General features: G+C 45.6%; 1 protein-coding gene across 1 annotated transcript in view; it reads right to left on the reverse strand.

Annotated features, from left to right (window-relative positions):
* Positions 1–4390: 4390 nt before the first annotated feature.
* NIPSNAP2 (nipsnap homolog 2) overlaps positions 4391–15345 on the reverse strand; it is a 124850-nt gene continuing 113895 nt past the window's right edge. Inside the window, exon 10 of the mRNA XM_078679395.1 lies at positions 4391–5490. Coding sequence (XP_078535521.1) covers positions 5426–5490 — 65 coding nt within the window. The 3' untranslated portion in view covers positions 4391–5425. The remainder of the gene's footprint in view (positions 5491–15345) is intronic.

Below are 15345 nucleotides of genomic sequence, written 5' to 3' on the forward strand. Positions count from 1 at the left end.
GTGAAGTGCGTGCGTGCCTGTGTGTATGCCTGGGAGGGGTGGGGGAGGGGGAGAGTGTGCGCGCGTGTGGGAATGTGTGTGCGCATGCGTGACTGTGTGATTGAGAGAGAATGCGAGGTAGGGGATAGTGTGCCTGTATGTGTGCCTGTATGTGTGTCGTATGCCTGCGTGTGCATGCGCGCGCCTGTGTGTGTGCGTGCATGCAGAGGGGTGGGGGCTGCCTGTGTGTGTGTGTGAGCAAGGGATTTGATTTGCGCATGCGCAGCTACCAGACGCTCGCTCCCGAGGTGAAATCTGACCTCGTCAAAGCGCGCGTCTGGTAGCTGTCCACTCTCCTGAATACGGGCCACATTAGGTCTGTAGCAGACTCTCAATGCTCACGCATTGAGAGTAGTCTGCTCGACCTAAAAAAGCAGAAGAAAGGATCAGTTCACTATCTAGACCAGCATGCTAAGCCCTAAATCAACTGTAGCAGGTGTGGTTGAGTGTTAAGAGTTAGAGTCATATCTGATACGCCATTACTTTGTTACTATCGGTAAACTCAATCACACCTCATTACGTTTTTGTCAATAATACAACCTAGTGTTACCCACTACCATATTTATCCCAGCCATTCATATTTATTGTTTCAAATGTTTGTGGCAAGGCTTCTTTTTAACCGATTTCTTATACAAATCTGTCTCATTTTGCTGCAGCCTTCTCCTGTCTGCTACTACTTCCTTTGAAAATGGTTAGAGTGTTGGTCACAGAGGTTTGAATTGACATCAGTTGCTTCCATTGGTTGAAATCATTATGGATTGCCAACATCCAGACCTCTTGATTGTGCACTGTGGTAGGAATAGAAATCCTACCGAAGGATACATTTAGAAAACTAATACTTTTACCTCACACTTCTTTAGTGTTTCCCAACATATGCCAGAGGCAGAAATGGAATTGGTCCTCCGAGTTCTGTCCACAAATAGACAAAGCTAGGAAATGTTAATAAAGTGGTTTCTGCATTTCTGAGAGAGCATAACATGGGCTCTATCTACAATAATATCCTACGCTTTAGAGCTGATGGGAGTACATTTTACAGAGAAAGGCAACTGGGTGTTCCTGAACAATTTGTAGACCGCATCCTATTTTTTGTGATGACAAACATAATAAACACAATGGTTATTTTAAGAGCCACCCTACTCCCTAAACACTTGTTAATTTTCTTTGTAAAACCGGTTTGAAAACAAAAACAAATGTATCAACTCCGCAGATCAATCGCATATCTGTAAACCAAAATCACACATTAAATACAAAACAGCACATCAAAAGTGTTCATTGAAGACAGATCAGAGTTTACCTATGGATGCTTTAGTGGGTGAGTGGGTCTCTGAATGTGTGCATGAGTGACTGGATGAGTCAGAGTAGGGGCAGGAGTCTCTCAATGTGTCTGTGAATGGGTGCAGAGTACTGGAGTAGGTCTATGAGTGGGTGCATGAGTAGGTCTGAGTGTGTGTGTGGGTCTGTGAGTAAGCGAGACTGAGTGGCCGTCTGACTGCGTGCATGAGTCACTGAGTGGGTGCAGGAGTATCGGAGTAGGTCGCTTAGTGGGTGTATTAGTCTGAGTGGGTGTCTGCGTGTTCATGAGTGTCTGAATGAGTCCGAGTGGGTGCATGACTATCTGAGTGAAGATGTGAGTGAATGGGTGACTGAGTGGGTACATACATGTCTGAATGAGGGTGTAAGAGTACGTATGAGTGGATATGAGAGTCTCTGTATGGGAATCATAGTGGGTGTGAGCGTCTAGGTATGTGAGTAGGTGAGATGCATGGCTGTATGTGTGGGTGTTTCTGTAGGTGTAACTGAGTATAAAAGTATATATACATTTTATTTTGTCACGCAAGATCTGCGGATTTCCCGTGGAGTTACACGGGGGCAGCGCTGAGTCCCGAGAAGGATCCGCAGATACCACAAGAGGCAAAACAAAATGCTTTTTGGCATTTCCGACTCCAGTTTTACATGCTTATCCCTCCTTATCACACACAAGGGGTCAGAAAACCTCTCCCCTGACCCCATCATTTAATATAAAATCAACTTTCCAGCTTTGAGAACCATTCCCCCAACACGTATAATGGCAGCATCAAATTTTCTCTCAGGTTGTGGCCAGCCAATTGGGGCCCTGCTGTGGCGCGCCGAGCCGCGAAACAAACGTGGGTGAATCCGCACCCCTAAATATAATTTAGACTTTGGTTAATAGCTCTAAAACTATCGAACAGATTTACACCAAACTACCAAATGACACTGCTCTAGACCAAGATCTACCTTTCTATCAAATTTGGGGCAATTGCATCCAGAGATTCAGGCTGTAGCCTTGTCTAAAGGATGCCCCCCTCTATTTTCTCGGTCCCCACTTCACGGATCATCCCGAACCTTTCCAGACAGCAGCTGAAGTGAGCGTTGAATTAATTGGACAATTAAGAGTAGATTCTTGAAATGATGCGAAATGTATGTCAAGTTATGTAGAGTATGGAATACTTAATCTCGAATCCACTATAAGAACTTACCTTTCGATATTCTGTCCTCAGTATTCTTGTACAATGATATTCTGGTGGGTGTGGGGGGGGGGGGCGGAGGGGCAGGGGGGGAAGGGATGTAGATATTTAGAAGTCCCACTAATCACACAAATAATAGGAAAATGCACCTCAAAACATTCTGTTTTTTTAAAATCTTGCACACAGTACCTTTTCCCCTACATATATTTGGGAAAGATTTTATATTTGATTGTAGCGGAGTGCCATGCCCCCTAAAAATATACTTCTGATTATGGGCCTGGTCTGGCCTCTCCTCTGCTCTCAACGGTTACAAGGCCGGGGTAGAGAAAGTAGGAGGCAGATATGCCATTGACTAAAAGAGAGCAGGAGAGATTTGTCTTGCTCTCTGTTTTCCCAGACAATTGATAATCTCACCCTGCATTCTTACTCTTCGGTTTCTTCAGTCTTAGTATTCCAGAAAGTTGTGGGCAGCCACATTATAAATGGTCTTACAATAAAAAAAATTTAAAAAAGCCCAGCCCCTCCATCTTGGCCCAATGATTGTCTGGCTTAGTTCCCTCTCCCCAAATCGTTTACAGGCAAGGAGAAGAGAAAGTATTTTGATGCAGAAACTATAGCAATGTAACTAACATTTGTGTGACGAGGAGGACCCGGACTCGGGCCCTCCAGGTTTACCTTTACCTGTGTCCCCTCTTTTTGCACAGCATACCGACACCTGGAAGACGGCTGATGACTCATACAACCCCGCACTGGACCCAGAGGAGCCGTGTTTCTTTAATTGGGCGGAGCTGGACCCTGGTCCCGCCCACCAGCCGGAGGTAAAACTACGCCCAGAGCACACTCAGGTGTGTGTTACACCAGGAGGGAGTGGAGAGTGGTGGCGTGAGGAAGGAGCGGACTGGCGGACGGAGGAAGGAGAATCAAGGACGGAGAGTGCGAACAAGGAGGAGGCAGGAGGACAGCGGAGGAGGACGGGAGAGGAGAGCGTAGACCATCGGCAGGAGGAGGCAGGAGGACAGCGGAGGAGGACGGGAGAGGAGAGCGTAGACCATCGGCAGGAGGAGGCAGGAGAGGAACAGCGGAGGACGGAGGCAAGAAAAGAGGAGGAACGCGACCCACAGACCCGCGGAGCGGAAGGGAGAAGGAACCGCGACGACTGCGACAAGCCGGGAGGCCAACGAGAAGGCGCATCCCCCAGCCACACTTCACACGAAGTGTGGCTCGAGCAGGTACGGTCAAGGTTCACGGGGTGGGCGGGACGTAAGTGGGGAAACCCAATGTGAGACGGAACACCCGACCCTCTGTGCACCCAAAACCCCACCCTTCACTTTATCGGCACCATAATCTTTGAGAGCACGTGTGGTCCCTCACTCCCCTACCCTAAACAACCATCATATCCTGTGCCTAAATATTGGTTTCTTTCTTTATGGGCGGCGTACCTGACGGGAGTCGAGACGGCAGAAGCAAGACCTACAACTCCCAGGAGACACCGGGAGTGTCGGCAGTTTGGAACTGCAAAACAAGCGGCAGAAGATGCCAAAAACCCGCTACCCTTTTACAGAGTGCCTGTCCAGAAGAGACGTCAATATAAAACAATAAAACCCTCACTACCCAGAACACCGTTGTCAGTGAGTTTATTCGACAATCCGCACGAATGCCCACAATTTGTAATAAGCTTTCAAATATATTTATTCTCCAAAATGTATCCAAAAGGATTTGTGTTGATCAAACAATGACTAGTTACCACAGGCATTCAGAGATGTAACATGAAAGAGAAAAGTTGTTTTAAATAAAAGAGAAACTATTAGTTACATTATCTGTAGACATTGTCAACTAGTCATCATAGATTAAATGTCAAAAACAGCTAAAGGAAATAAGCGATTTTATTGTTTATGTAAGGATATCATTTGAATGTGTGTCATTTTTTCACACGTGGAAGTATTTTTTTGTAATGACTACATATTAAAGTGTATTACGCAAGGTCTATACTCAAACAGGATTTTAGGTAACAAGACAATTGCTACGTTCCTAAAACATTTAGAGGTACAAAAATTAAACTCACCGGTGCTGCACAAAAGGATACATTGCTTCTGTTTTAAGACTTATTGTTTCTACAGAGACTATCGAATCAAACCAATCTAGAATACAAAGCTTGGAGGAATTTAAAAAAATGTGGCTAAATATAATTCAGTTTGATCACTTTATTTAATAAACCACATCATATATATCCAAAGTTGTTTTATAGGTGCAGCTTTTTTTTGAGCTTTTGTTATGAATTCACAGGTTTGTCAGCTTTGTTTTAAGGCAACATTTTCACACCCAAAAATTTCAAATGGCCAAACAGTCCCACTAAAGCTCTGCCACAAAAGTCAGAAGAATTAGCAATGATTACAGTGAGCACTACTACTAGCAATTTCATTCAGCTGGATTGCAGAGCAAAGTTACATGATTTCCACTTAAAATGCAACATATTTGCCTTTATTGGATACAGATTATACACAATTTGCCCAACAAATATGTAACGTACATAATTCCACCAGAAACAGGTCTACATCTGTTCATTTCCATACAAGTATTCTTAGCCCAGCATAATCTACAAAACAAAAATAATGCTTTTTCGTATGTAACAGACAGTCAATGTAACAATGACCCATGGAGTGTGCGTGTTCAGACGACGTGCAAACCAACCCGAAAGCAGATACCTTTTAATTCAATGGTTATATAATACAATGCACAATGCTGTTGCAACATCCTGAGGAAAGTGGCATCCAAAGAAAAGTCATCTCCGTTTTAAAATTAACTACAGTATTTCGGAATATGGTACAGTTCTCTTATCACCAGTGTTACCAATCAGAAATTTCTGCCACTTCTTTCTAATTAGTCACAGGTAAGCTGATCTGTTACTGGAGAGGAGAAATCTTCAATGGTATCATTATTCGAGATTCCATTTCTTGAATAAGAGGTACTGAAATAAAAAATAAAAGGGAAAGTTAGAGTTGCACAATATATTTTTATCCAGATTCTCAAGATGTAGAAACGTGGTTTTATAGCAAGCTCATATTTTAGTTAGGCCTGTTCTCGGGATGCTGGGGCAATTAGTTGTTGGTGGACTTTCACTGGTGCTACTGGACCACCAGCGGTAGGGCACGCCAATTAGATAAACAAACTGTTTAACCTTAGCACTTCACTCTCCTGGAGCAGCCAAGTTGTGCAGCACAAGCTTACACTTGGAGGCAGTAGTGGTTAGTAACTCCTACACCTTAATACAATAATATATCATCGTATACAACAGGAGGATTGGACTGAGACGGAAAATTGGCCCGGCACCAAAATAAAAGGGGGCCCCCATTAGCGTATCTAATGGCTAAAAAGAATTCTTGCATTTGTAAATTAGGGCAATTTGGAACTTTTTTTTATTTGAAATGTTTTTATTAAATGAACAGGTAGGGCGACAAAGCATACATTTGGGACATCTTGAAGCATATACATTGCAGGTACAATCAAGCTGATCTAGTATTTCAGTCATATAGCATTAGAACACAATCTGAAGCAGACACAACAGTACAGTACCACCATACAAGTACATTAATTAATCCTCAGTCCGAGGTGATCCCATCTTCAACTAGCCGTGGTGGCTCGCATATATAACCTCTGAATTTATTCCAGGCACCCCATATTTTCTCCCATTTCCCCGGGCATCCGCGGTGGACAAATACCGCTTTTTCAGCCACCATTGCATCATCCATGTCCTTACACCAATTCTTGAGCGTAGGCAGCTCAGCTGAACCCCATAGCTGGGCGACACTGTGTTTCGCTACCATCATGCCCAACATGGCCCAATCCTCTTGGCGGTGTGTTAGGTCATTGGGCTCCCATACATTCAATAAACAGCGCCGGGGATCAGGCAAAAGGGAAACATTCAGAGTCTGGGAAATGGTACGCATTACAGCCGTCCAGTACATTGCCACACGACCACAGCTCCACATAGTATGATAAAAAGTCCCCTCCTCTCCACACCCACGCAGACAATACACATGGGATGCCTTCCATATCTTGTATAATGTCGTTCTGGTATCGTACGTGCGGTGCAGTATTTTAAGTTGGACTAGTTTGAGCCTGGAAGGTATAGCCGTTTCCCGAGGGGAGGAAAGGGCCTCCTGCCACTCGGAATCGTCAAATGTGCCTACATCTCGAGACCAGTTCAACCTCAGTTTAGACGTCATATCATGAAGGTTGTTAACCAACTTTCGGCATGTGAAGGATGTTGCCTTAGTCGTCATATGTTCCGTTAGTAGCCTATCTCCAAGAGGGGGTGGATTCCTGCAGTTCAGTACCCACCGGTATGGCTGTTTGTAACGCATGCCGGATTTGAATGTATCTGAACCGTTCCATCTGTGCCATATCATATTGCGTTTGTAAGACGGAGAAGTCCACCACTCTACCTTTCTTCCAAAGGTCTCCTACCACTGATATGCCTATGTTGTCCCAAACTTGGAATCCCTTACTGTTGCGAAGGGAACCCAATCTGGACGAGTCCCATAGTGGTGTCATTAGGGTGATGACACCAGAACATTGAAGGCGCCTCTGCGCCTTGTACCAAAGATGCACCTTGTGACGTGTAGGGCCTATTAAATCCGGCGGCATCCGGCGGCTGTAGAGATTGCCCATCAGCCCTCTAGACTCCAGGCATTGTCTGTCTCCAAAGTAGGCCAGCTCAGTCTGGGGGGCATGCTGGTTTTTCATCCCACAATAGGCCGGAGACCGTCGCAGCTATCGCTCTAAAATAGAATGGCTGGACCACAAATGGAGTATTTTCTAAGAGGTACAGGAAGCGCGGGAGTGATATAATTTTATATAGGGCCGCCTTACCTAGGAGCGTGAGGGGGAGAGCCCGCCACACCTTCACATCGCGTTTGAAACGGTCTAGTGGTGGCCTCAGATTCAAAGTATAGAATTCATCTTGGTCCGATATGACATACACACCCAAGTATTTGAACGCCGCTTTAGTAGGTCGCAAGGGGCAGCTCGCGGGGAGCACAGGCGGGGGGCCTGCGAGAACAAAGAGGACCGAACAATTTGGAACTTTTAAAGATATACTATATAGGTGTTTTGTAAGGCTTGAGGACTGCATTCATTTGCACAAGCAGGCAATGTTTGTGGTACTATCTGGTAAATAAGCAGTAAAAAAAAAAAAATTCTCACCAAAACATAGAACAGGACCACAAACAACCTGAGAATCGGCCCCCCTTCTGGCACCTCCACATATCCCAGTAGGCCTGTCTGAAATTGTACTAGAGATAGCAAATCTTCTGGATAACCATTACACAAATGAGTTTAATTTAAATTCAATGTATAATTATGTATCCTCAAAATTTGGCATGAGTCCAACTCGTGGACCAAATACTTTAAAGAGAAAATTTGGAAAATGTTACTCCGTTAGCATCTGTTCACTGCATGAAGTGCTGTAGATTAATTTGCTCTGTATACTTCTGCCATCTACTGTTTGGCTCAGACGTTTGCAAATTGTTTTTCTTCAAAGCAGTCTTTCGTATCACGGTGTGCAGTGTGACTCCACCCTTAGTAGGCAATGCGCATGGGCACAGAGTATATTAGATTACCGTCCGCATAGCGGGTGAGAATAAATATGAAGTAGTGGGAGGACAGAACATGGTGTGCCACGTGTTTGGTGAAAACAAGATTAGTAAGAGAAAAGATCTGGAAGTAGGGCCACACACTTCCGAGGAGGAGGGTGGGCGCTTTGAATGTACAGCACTGCATGCTATGAAAGATGCTTACAGGATAAGTAACATTCTCCTTTTGTAGAATGTGGTTCTTTAGATATACTGGCTCTAAATAGACTGTCAACGATTCAGATGTCTGAAGCTAAGTCTGGCAAACCATAGCCTGCTGGTGGGGTATGATGTCCTCACAACAGTGTCTAGAAAAGGTGTGTGGGGTTGATGTCTAGAAAAGGTGTGTGGGGTTGACCAAGTGGCTGCCCCACATATGTCAGCTAACAGGATGTTGCCAAGGAAGGGCATGGTTGCTGCCTTTTTGCGTGTAGAGTGTGCCCCAAAGGTGAGAGGCTTGCGGCAGTTGTCTATCCAGCTATCAGTGCCAGTCTCCGAGATAGGCTAGCCATTGGGAGCTACAAAAGCTACAAGCAACACATTAGACCTGCGAAATAGCTTGGACCAGTCATGAACCTGGATGAAGGGTTCTTGTAGTGAAAGGGCCTGTATATCACTAATGAGTTTGGATGTTATGGCCATGAATAAAGCCACTTTCCATGAAAGGAATTGTAAAGAACAAGAATGGACAGGCTCCAAGGAATGACCTATGAGGCTGGCAGGGACCACACAGAGGTTCCGTATAGGGTCAGGGAGGAGTCTAAGAGGGATGACCCTTCTGAGTTAGTAAGAACTACCTTGCGATGATTTGAAGAAAGCCCTAAAGAACGAGGCATATGGCTAGCAGCTCGTGATAGTGGATATGCCATCCCTCATGACAGGGAGGCAAAATAGGGTATTGTGCTAATGGTGACTTGTGGGATGGGGTCTGAGAAAGGCCTGCCCTGCACAAGTATTGGCGTTTCAGCACTAAGAAGAGAAAGGGGTGGTTTTTGCTAAACTCTTCTCAGTAAGGGGATGGATAAAGATGCACTTCTGCCTGCATCAAATTCCTCATGTAGCTTTTAAAAGATCAACTGTTCAGAATCCTCAGAGCGGATCATCAAGGGTCTTTCCTGCATTAACAATTACTTGGGTGCCACGTCAATGGAACTTATAGCTTCAAACGGAGTCAAGTCTAGACTGTTGCGCTGAAGCTCAACACCTTTAGGCACGTTCTTCTTTCGATCCGAGGCCTTTGCTCAGTGCTGACCAGAGCCCGAAGACTGCAGAGGCCCTGAAGGATGTGCTGTTTTGTGCTCAGGCCTTGATGATAGAAACCCTTGGGAACAGTGCTACTTTGGCATGAGGCCTCTAGTAACGCTTGGAGTGGGTGTCGGAAAAGACCACAATTAATACTCTGGTCGACTTCTTCATTCGTGGGTTGCTCTTTCTGGAGGTTGATTCAGCTTCCTCTTTCTCAGAGTCGTAGGCTGTGGAGCAGATAGTGTCTTAGCTGAGAGTTGGCTTGTGCAATGGAATGCCTGAATAGCCAGCATCGTCACATTACTCGGTGTTGAAGGGGTCTTGTTCAGCGAAGATGTCAGGCATGTCGGCGGAATACTGCTGATGCATCTTCTGGTGCACCGAACACTTCTCCCTTCAGTACTTGAAAGTTTTCTTCCACAGGAAGGTGAGGCAAACTTCACAAAAGGCGGTGTTGTGGTCTGGGGACAGAGGTTATAAACCTCATGGTGATCCGACCATAGGCACTTTGAGTGGCACTGGGGGCAGTACTGAAAACAGTACCCTCCCCATTACTCTATGAGGACACACGCATGAGTAATGCTCTTGCATTCTGAATACGGTTTCTAAAAATAGCGTTTTAACTGTTTTTTAAACTCTTAAAACTCCTAATCTGCGCCTACTTTACACAAACTTGTAATTTGCTGCACTTTGCTCCAAATTCTACTTGATTTTGTTTTCGTCGCACTGCTCACCTTGCAGGCAGGCACCTTCCGCCCAGCTCCCCAGTCCACCACGGGTTTTTCCTGATTGTGTGGAGGGAGCAGGTAGCATCTCAGGTTCCTCAATTCCGGTCCTAAGGCGGGGGGGTGGAGCTGGACGGTCAACTTTCTAGCTACTGCTGCCTACTTAAGCCCAATGCCATTCACGACGCGCAGCGGCCGCACCGCCAGCGCGCCAAAGGCAAGCCAGTCTGCGCCCGGCCGCGCACAGCGCCAGCCATGCTGCTGGTTTGGAAGCAGATTCTACAGAGAGAACCCATCACAAAGACACAAGGGAACAGCTCCTGATGTTAGGTGAGCAAGGGGACGATGCTCCCATTCACACTAACCAGTCGCAGGTGAAAACACCCCTGGAGATAGTACAAGTGGAAAGCCTCAAATGTGGACTAATCAATGAAAGATCCCTAGTGAAACATCACCAGGAGATGTATATCCTGGTAGAATCCTTTAACCTGGATGCTTTGTTTCTAACAGACAAAATGGGCACGCCCCCATTCAGATGTAGCACTAGGGCTGGTATGTCCACCAGGCTATAAGGTGCTACACAAGCCACGGCCCAATGGGAGAGGAAGGGGAGTGGAACTAATTTACAAAGATAGTTAGAACTTCACCCAGACCACCATTGATGAAGCCGAGGGTATTGATCTCCTGGGGTTCTCCCTGAAGGACCAGAATGGTTTATTCTGGGGGATTTTTATCTATGGGATAATGGGAATTTAGTCCCAGCGCTTAAAGACCTTCTTCAATCCTGAGAGAATTTAAATTTGCAGCAGCTGGTGAAGGAACCCACACACCAAGGTGGCCACATTCTAGATTTGATTTTTTCTGAGTAAAATGTGGCCAAAGTGGAAGAAATTCTACCTCTGTGCTGGACTGACCACTTTCTCATCACATTTACAGTGTCCAACCTTAGATAGAGCAATGACTCCCTTGTCACGGGAAACGATCGTCAAGGCAGGGAGTGGAACAAACCATTAAAGATAACAAAACATTCTCCAGTATTTACTGACAAAGTTGACTTTGATGGAAGTAAATCTGTGGAGGATAACTACTTTTAATCAGATTACCAACATTCTCCACCTTCATAAATTAATTCATGACCCTCTGAGTCCCACCAGCCGCATTTCAACCTATTGCCCTCCCGGACCCCATCTGGATTATGACTGCACATCACTGGGCTGGTAAAGACGATCTTTTATGCCCCATCCTCGTATCAATGGAGCTCACATACATTATACGTTGCTCATTACTTTACATTAGTTTCTCCCCAGCTCATTTGACCGGTTCCTCTGGACGCCAGAACGGACGCCCTCACTGCAGCACCTATCTTGGGCATTGCAATTTTGCTTGCCTTGTCCCGAATCCCAATTGGATGGTTCTCTTTCCACAGGTCAGCACCCTATTTTCGCAGTCCTAATATAACAACCCACCTACTTCACACACACAGCAGGGCATGTTCCATGTTTGCAAGATCAGTTTTCTCACCTTCATAGTTTTTGGATGCACATCATTCTTCCACGTACCTGCATGGCATGAGAGGCCCTTGCCTTTTCATCCTAGTTAATTATTTTAATATTGAATCTTATTTTTGATTTTTTCCCCTTTCCTCCGCGCCCCCTTTTCCTACTCCTTTTGTTTTATTCTGGTCTTTCTTGTGACTTTAGTTATGAACAGGCAATTCTTCTCTCAGGAATATATTCTAAGTCCTGATGATGGTCCCCATATCCCAATGAGCAATCGAAACGTCGTCAACAAAGTACCTTGACTATTGCAAACGTTCCTTATTTTGAAAAGAATAGCATTGGTACTTTATAAAAAATAAGTGCCAATAAATGTCTAGTAAGTGTGGAGCTAATCTGTAAATGTCCGAGTTCAGGTAATCTAATTGTTCGTTTTCCTGTCTATTTCTCACTCATGTTTTTTTCTCAATATTTATTAAATTCAAGCTTAGCATGATTCTACTTAAAGTGGTTATAGAAATTATTTGATTTCTATATACACTTGTAAATATTCCTTCGGAACGGGCCTTTTGTTCCTCTATAAAAACCTACTCCCATGGTTCCTGTCACACCTTTGGGTTTCCTTATCAATTACAACACATACTCAAAGGTTGATGCATGGTCCATAAAGACCTGTACCAACCTCCTCTTGATAGACAGAAGGAGGGATTTGATTTGAACATTTATCAAGCACTCAACTGCCCATGGGCGTATAGGAGCTAGATTTCAATTCTAACTGGATGGCCCTCAGCCTCAGAAGGTTGATATGGAGCCGGAACTCTGCCGGAATCCAGAAGGCTCTAATCCGCATTGCTCCCAGATGGCCACCCCAACCCAGAAGCGATGGATCATTCACTACTGTCAGCTCTGAGTGCGGAAGGGAGAGGGGCCTGCTTGCGCTCCGGCAGCCACCACTACAGATATTTATTAATCTCCTCCGAAATCTGGATATGGTCAGAGAGGTCCCGTTGATATTGAGCTCACTGAGCCTTCAGATACAATTGCTGAGAGTGCATATGCCACCTGGTATGATTAACCTGACGGATTCAGGAGGACATCAGTCACAGCAGCCTTAGAGCTCCCCTTACTGAAATTCAGGACTACGGTGAATGACTGGGATAATAGTCAGAGTGTCTTTGTCTCTCCTTTTCGGGGAAAAGGCACAAAACAAAACCCTTTCCAGAGTGGCTCCAATGAAGGGGTGCATCTGAGGAGTCAGGTGTGACTTTGGAGCGTTCATAGTTAACCCTAAAGATGACAGGAGGTACTTCGTAGTTTGAAGGTGGCTGACTACCACCTAGGGGGAGACCGCTTTCAACAGCCAGTCGTCACCTCTGATTTCTGAAGGTGTGCTGCCACCACTGCCATCACTTTTGGGAACACCCAAGGGAAGACTGGTGACACCAAAGAGAAGCACCATGAACTGGAAATGCTTCTGTCCTACCACGAACCGCAGGTAGCGTCGATGGGTCTGCAGGACGGGTGTATGGAAACAGGCATTTTGCAGGTTCAACACGGTATGCAGCATTTAGAACGCAAGCACTACCACGGAATACCTTTACAACGCGGGCGTAACAACGAAAGTTGTTACCACGCATTGCGCTGGGGGGCGCTCAAGGATAGTAAAGGATTTAATTTACTATCCCAACACCTTCCCTACTATCCACGGGGACTGGTGTTGGAATAGTAAATTAAATTAATCAATTTTGCGCCCCCCAGCGCAATGCGTGGTAACAACTTTCGTTGTTACGAACGCGTTGTAAAGGTACGCGTTGTCAATGTATGCGTTCTAACGTCATACATCCGTTCAACACTACTATCCAGCCTTTAGGATCAAGCGCATACAAGACCTGGGCCAGTGTGAGTATTTTGAATATTTCCTTGCAAAGGAAGATGTTGAGGGAGTACAGGTCTAAATAGGACAAAGGCTTCCATTCTTCTCGGGAACCAGAAAGAACAACCATGTCTGACTTCTGGCATGGGCGCTCTCTCGATAGATCCTTTGGCAAAAAGGATTGCATTTCTTGCCGCAAAACGGACAGACTGTCTTATGCCAGTTCATGGGGGGCGGTGGAAGGGGGTGCAGCATGGAAAGGAATGGTAGGGCATACCTCTTCCAACAATTTGCAGGACCTACCTGTCGGATGTTATGGCCTGCAAACCCCGCAAGAACTGTAGGATCCTACCTTCCACTAGGCGGCTGTGCTCCACCAAGGGCACACCAAAGGGAACACCCTTTAGTGGGGCTGCATGGGGGCAGTTGACCTTTATGGTGGGCACCACTGCCTCCACCACAAGAATACTGGGCATCTTGTGGAGGTTGGATCGGCTGGTAGTACAGTGAACCTCTGTGCAGCCATGAAAGGAGCGATTAGCTAATGCAGCTGGTGAGATAGGGCAGATAACACCAGGGAGCGTGACATGACCCTATTCTCCTTGAACTATTCTACAGCTGAACTTGCCTTGTCTTCAAACAGGCGAGTCCCATCAAAGTACATGTCCATGAGGGACCACACAACAGCGGAAAAAAATGTTTGACCACAGCCAATCTTAGCAGTGAATGGCGACATTGATGCTAATAGCCCGCCCAATAGAATCAGCAGTATTCAAGCCACAACGTATTGTGAAGTTGGCAGCATCTCAACCTTCCTGTATAGCCTGGAGAAGGACAGGTCGGAGATCTTGAGGAACACCTAGAAAGACTTGAGCCACCAAAAGGGTGTGGAAGTTGCGGCACAGGATGCAATTGGCGTTCACTGATCTAAGAGCGAAGCTGGTGGATAAGAAGACGTATTTCCAAATGCCTACACATATTTTGACTCCCTATCAGGGGAGTAGCTTGTAATGTAATGAGTTTGGGTTTGTCCTAGCTATTGCAGCCTGAACCACCTTTTGGTGGCTTAGGTCATCAATTCAGGGGAGGGATCAAGGCCACTACTTGCAGGTCATCATACTAATTCTCTTAGGGGTATGGCCTTCCAATCTCTTTACCACAGCTTAATCATTATCCAAAACTGTGCTAAAGAGGAAATGTAGGGTAAGCGTGGTCCCTTGTAGAGGCGGTAGGTGGGGTGGAGAAAATTGCTCCTCCACAGCAGCCGGGCGCGGGCTCTGTCGAGGTCAAACTGGCACAAACTCCGAGTCATATAGTACAATAGGCACCTCTTCTTTCGGTACCAATGGAGTCGAAGTTCCAGTAACCGGTGTGGACCATGCCACCGGAGGATGTATTCCAGATGGAGAGCCTCTTTGCTCCAGGAGGCCAAAGACACACCAGAGGGACTCGGGAAGGTTCTGAAGAGTTGGGGTATGGCATTGCGAAACTCTTCTATCTGTTTCAGAATGGCAGACAGCCCCAGAAACTCAGGCTGTGCCAAAACACATTACGGGAAAGGCTCCAACATCGATCAACTTCAGGATCAAGATGTATCGTGCAGCTCTCATCCTTCTGATGACAAAATGAGTGGCAGGAAGGGGCGAGAGTCTCAATTAGATTTCTTGTGTTTGTTTGACTTATCCGACAATTTATATTGCTAAAATACATATGGTCTAGTTATAAAACAAAAGTACTCATTCCAGGTCTCTTAAATATGAACAGATATTAGATAATACAAGCGGCAAAGTAAAGTACACTCTGCAGGGCAGATGTGTTTGCAAGAGGTTATATTGTTGTATAACCATGGCT

Source organism: Lissotriton helveticus, chromosome 3_1 (assembly GCF_964261635.1).
Source record: "Lissotriton helveticus chromosome 3_1, aLisHel1.1, whole genome shotgun sequence".
In the NCBI taxonomy this organism is placed as follows: Eukaryota; Metazoa; Chordata; class Amphibia; order Caudata; family Salamandridae; genus Lissotriton; species Lissotriton helveticus.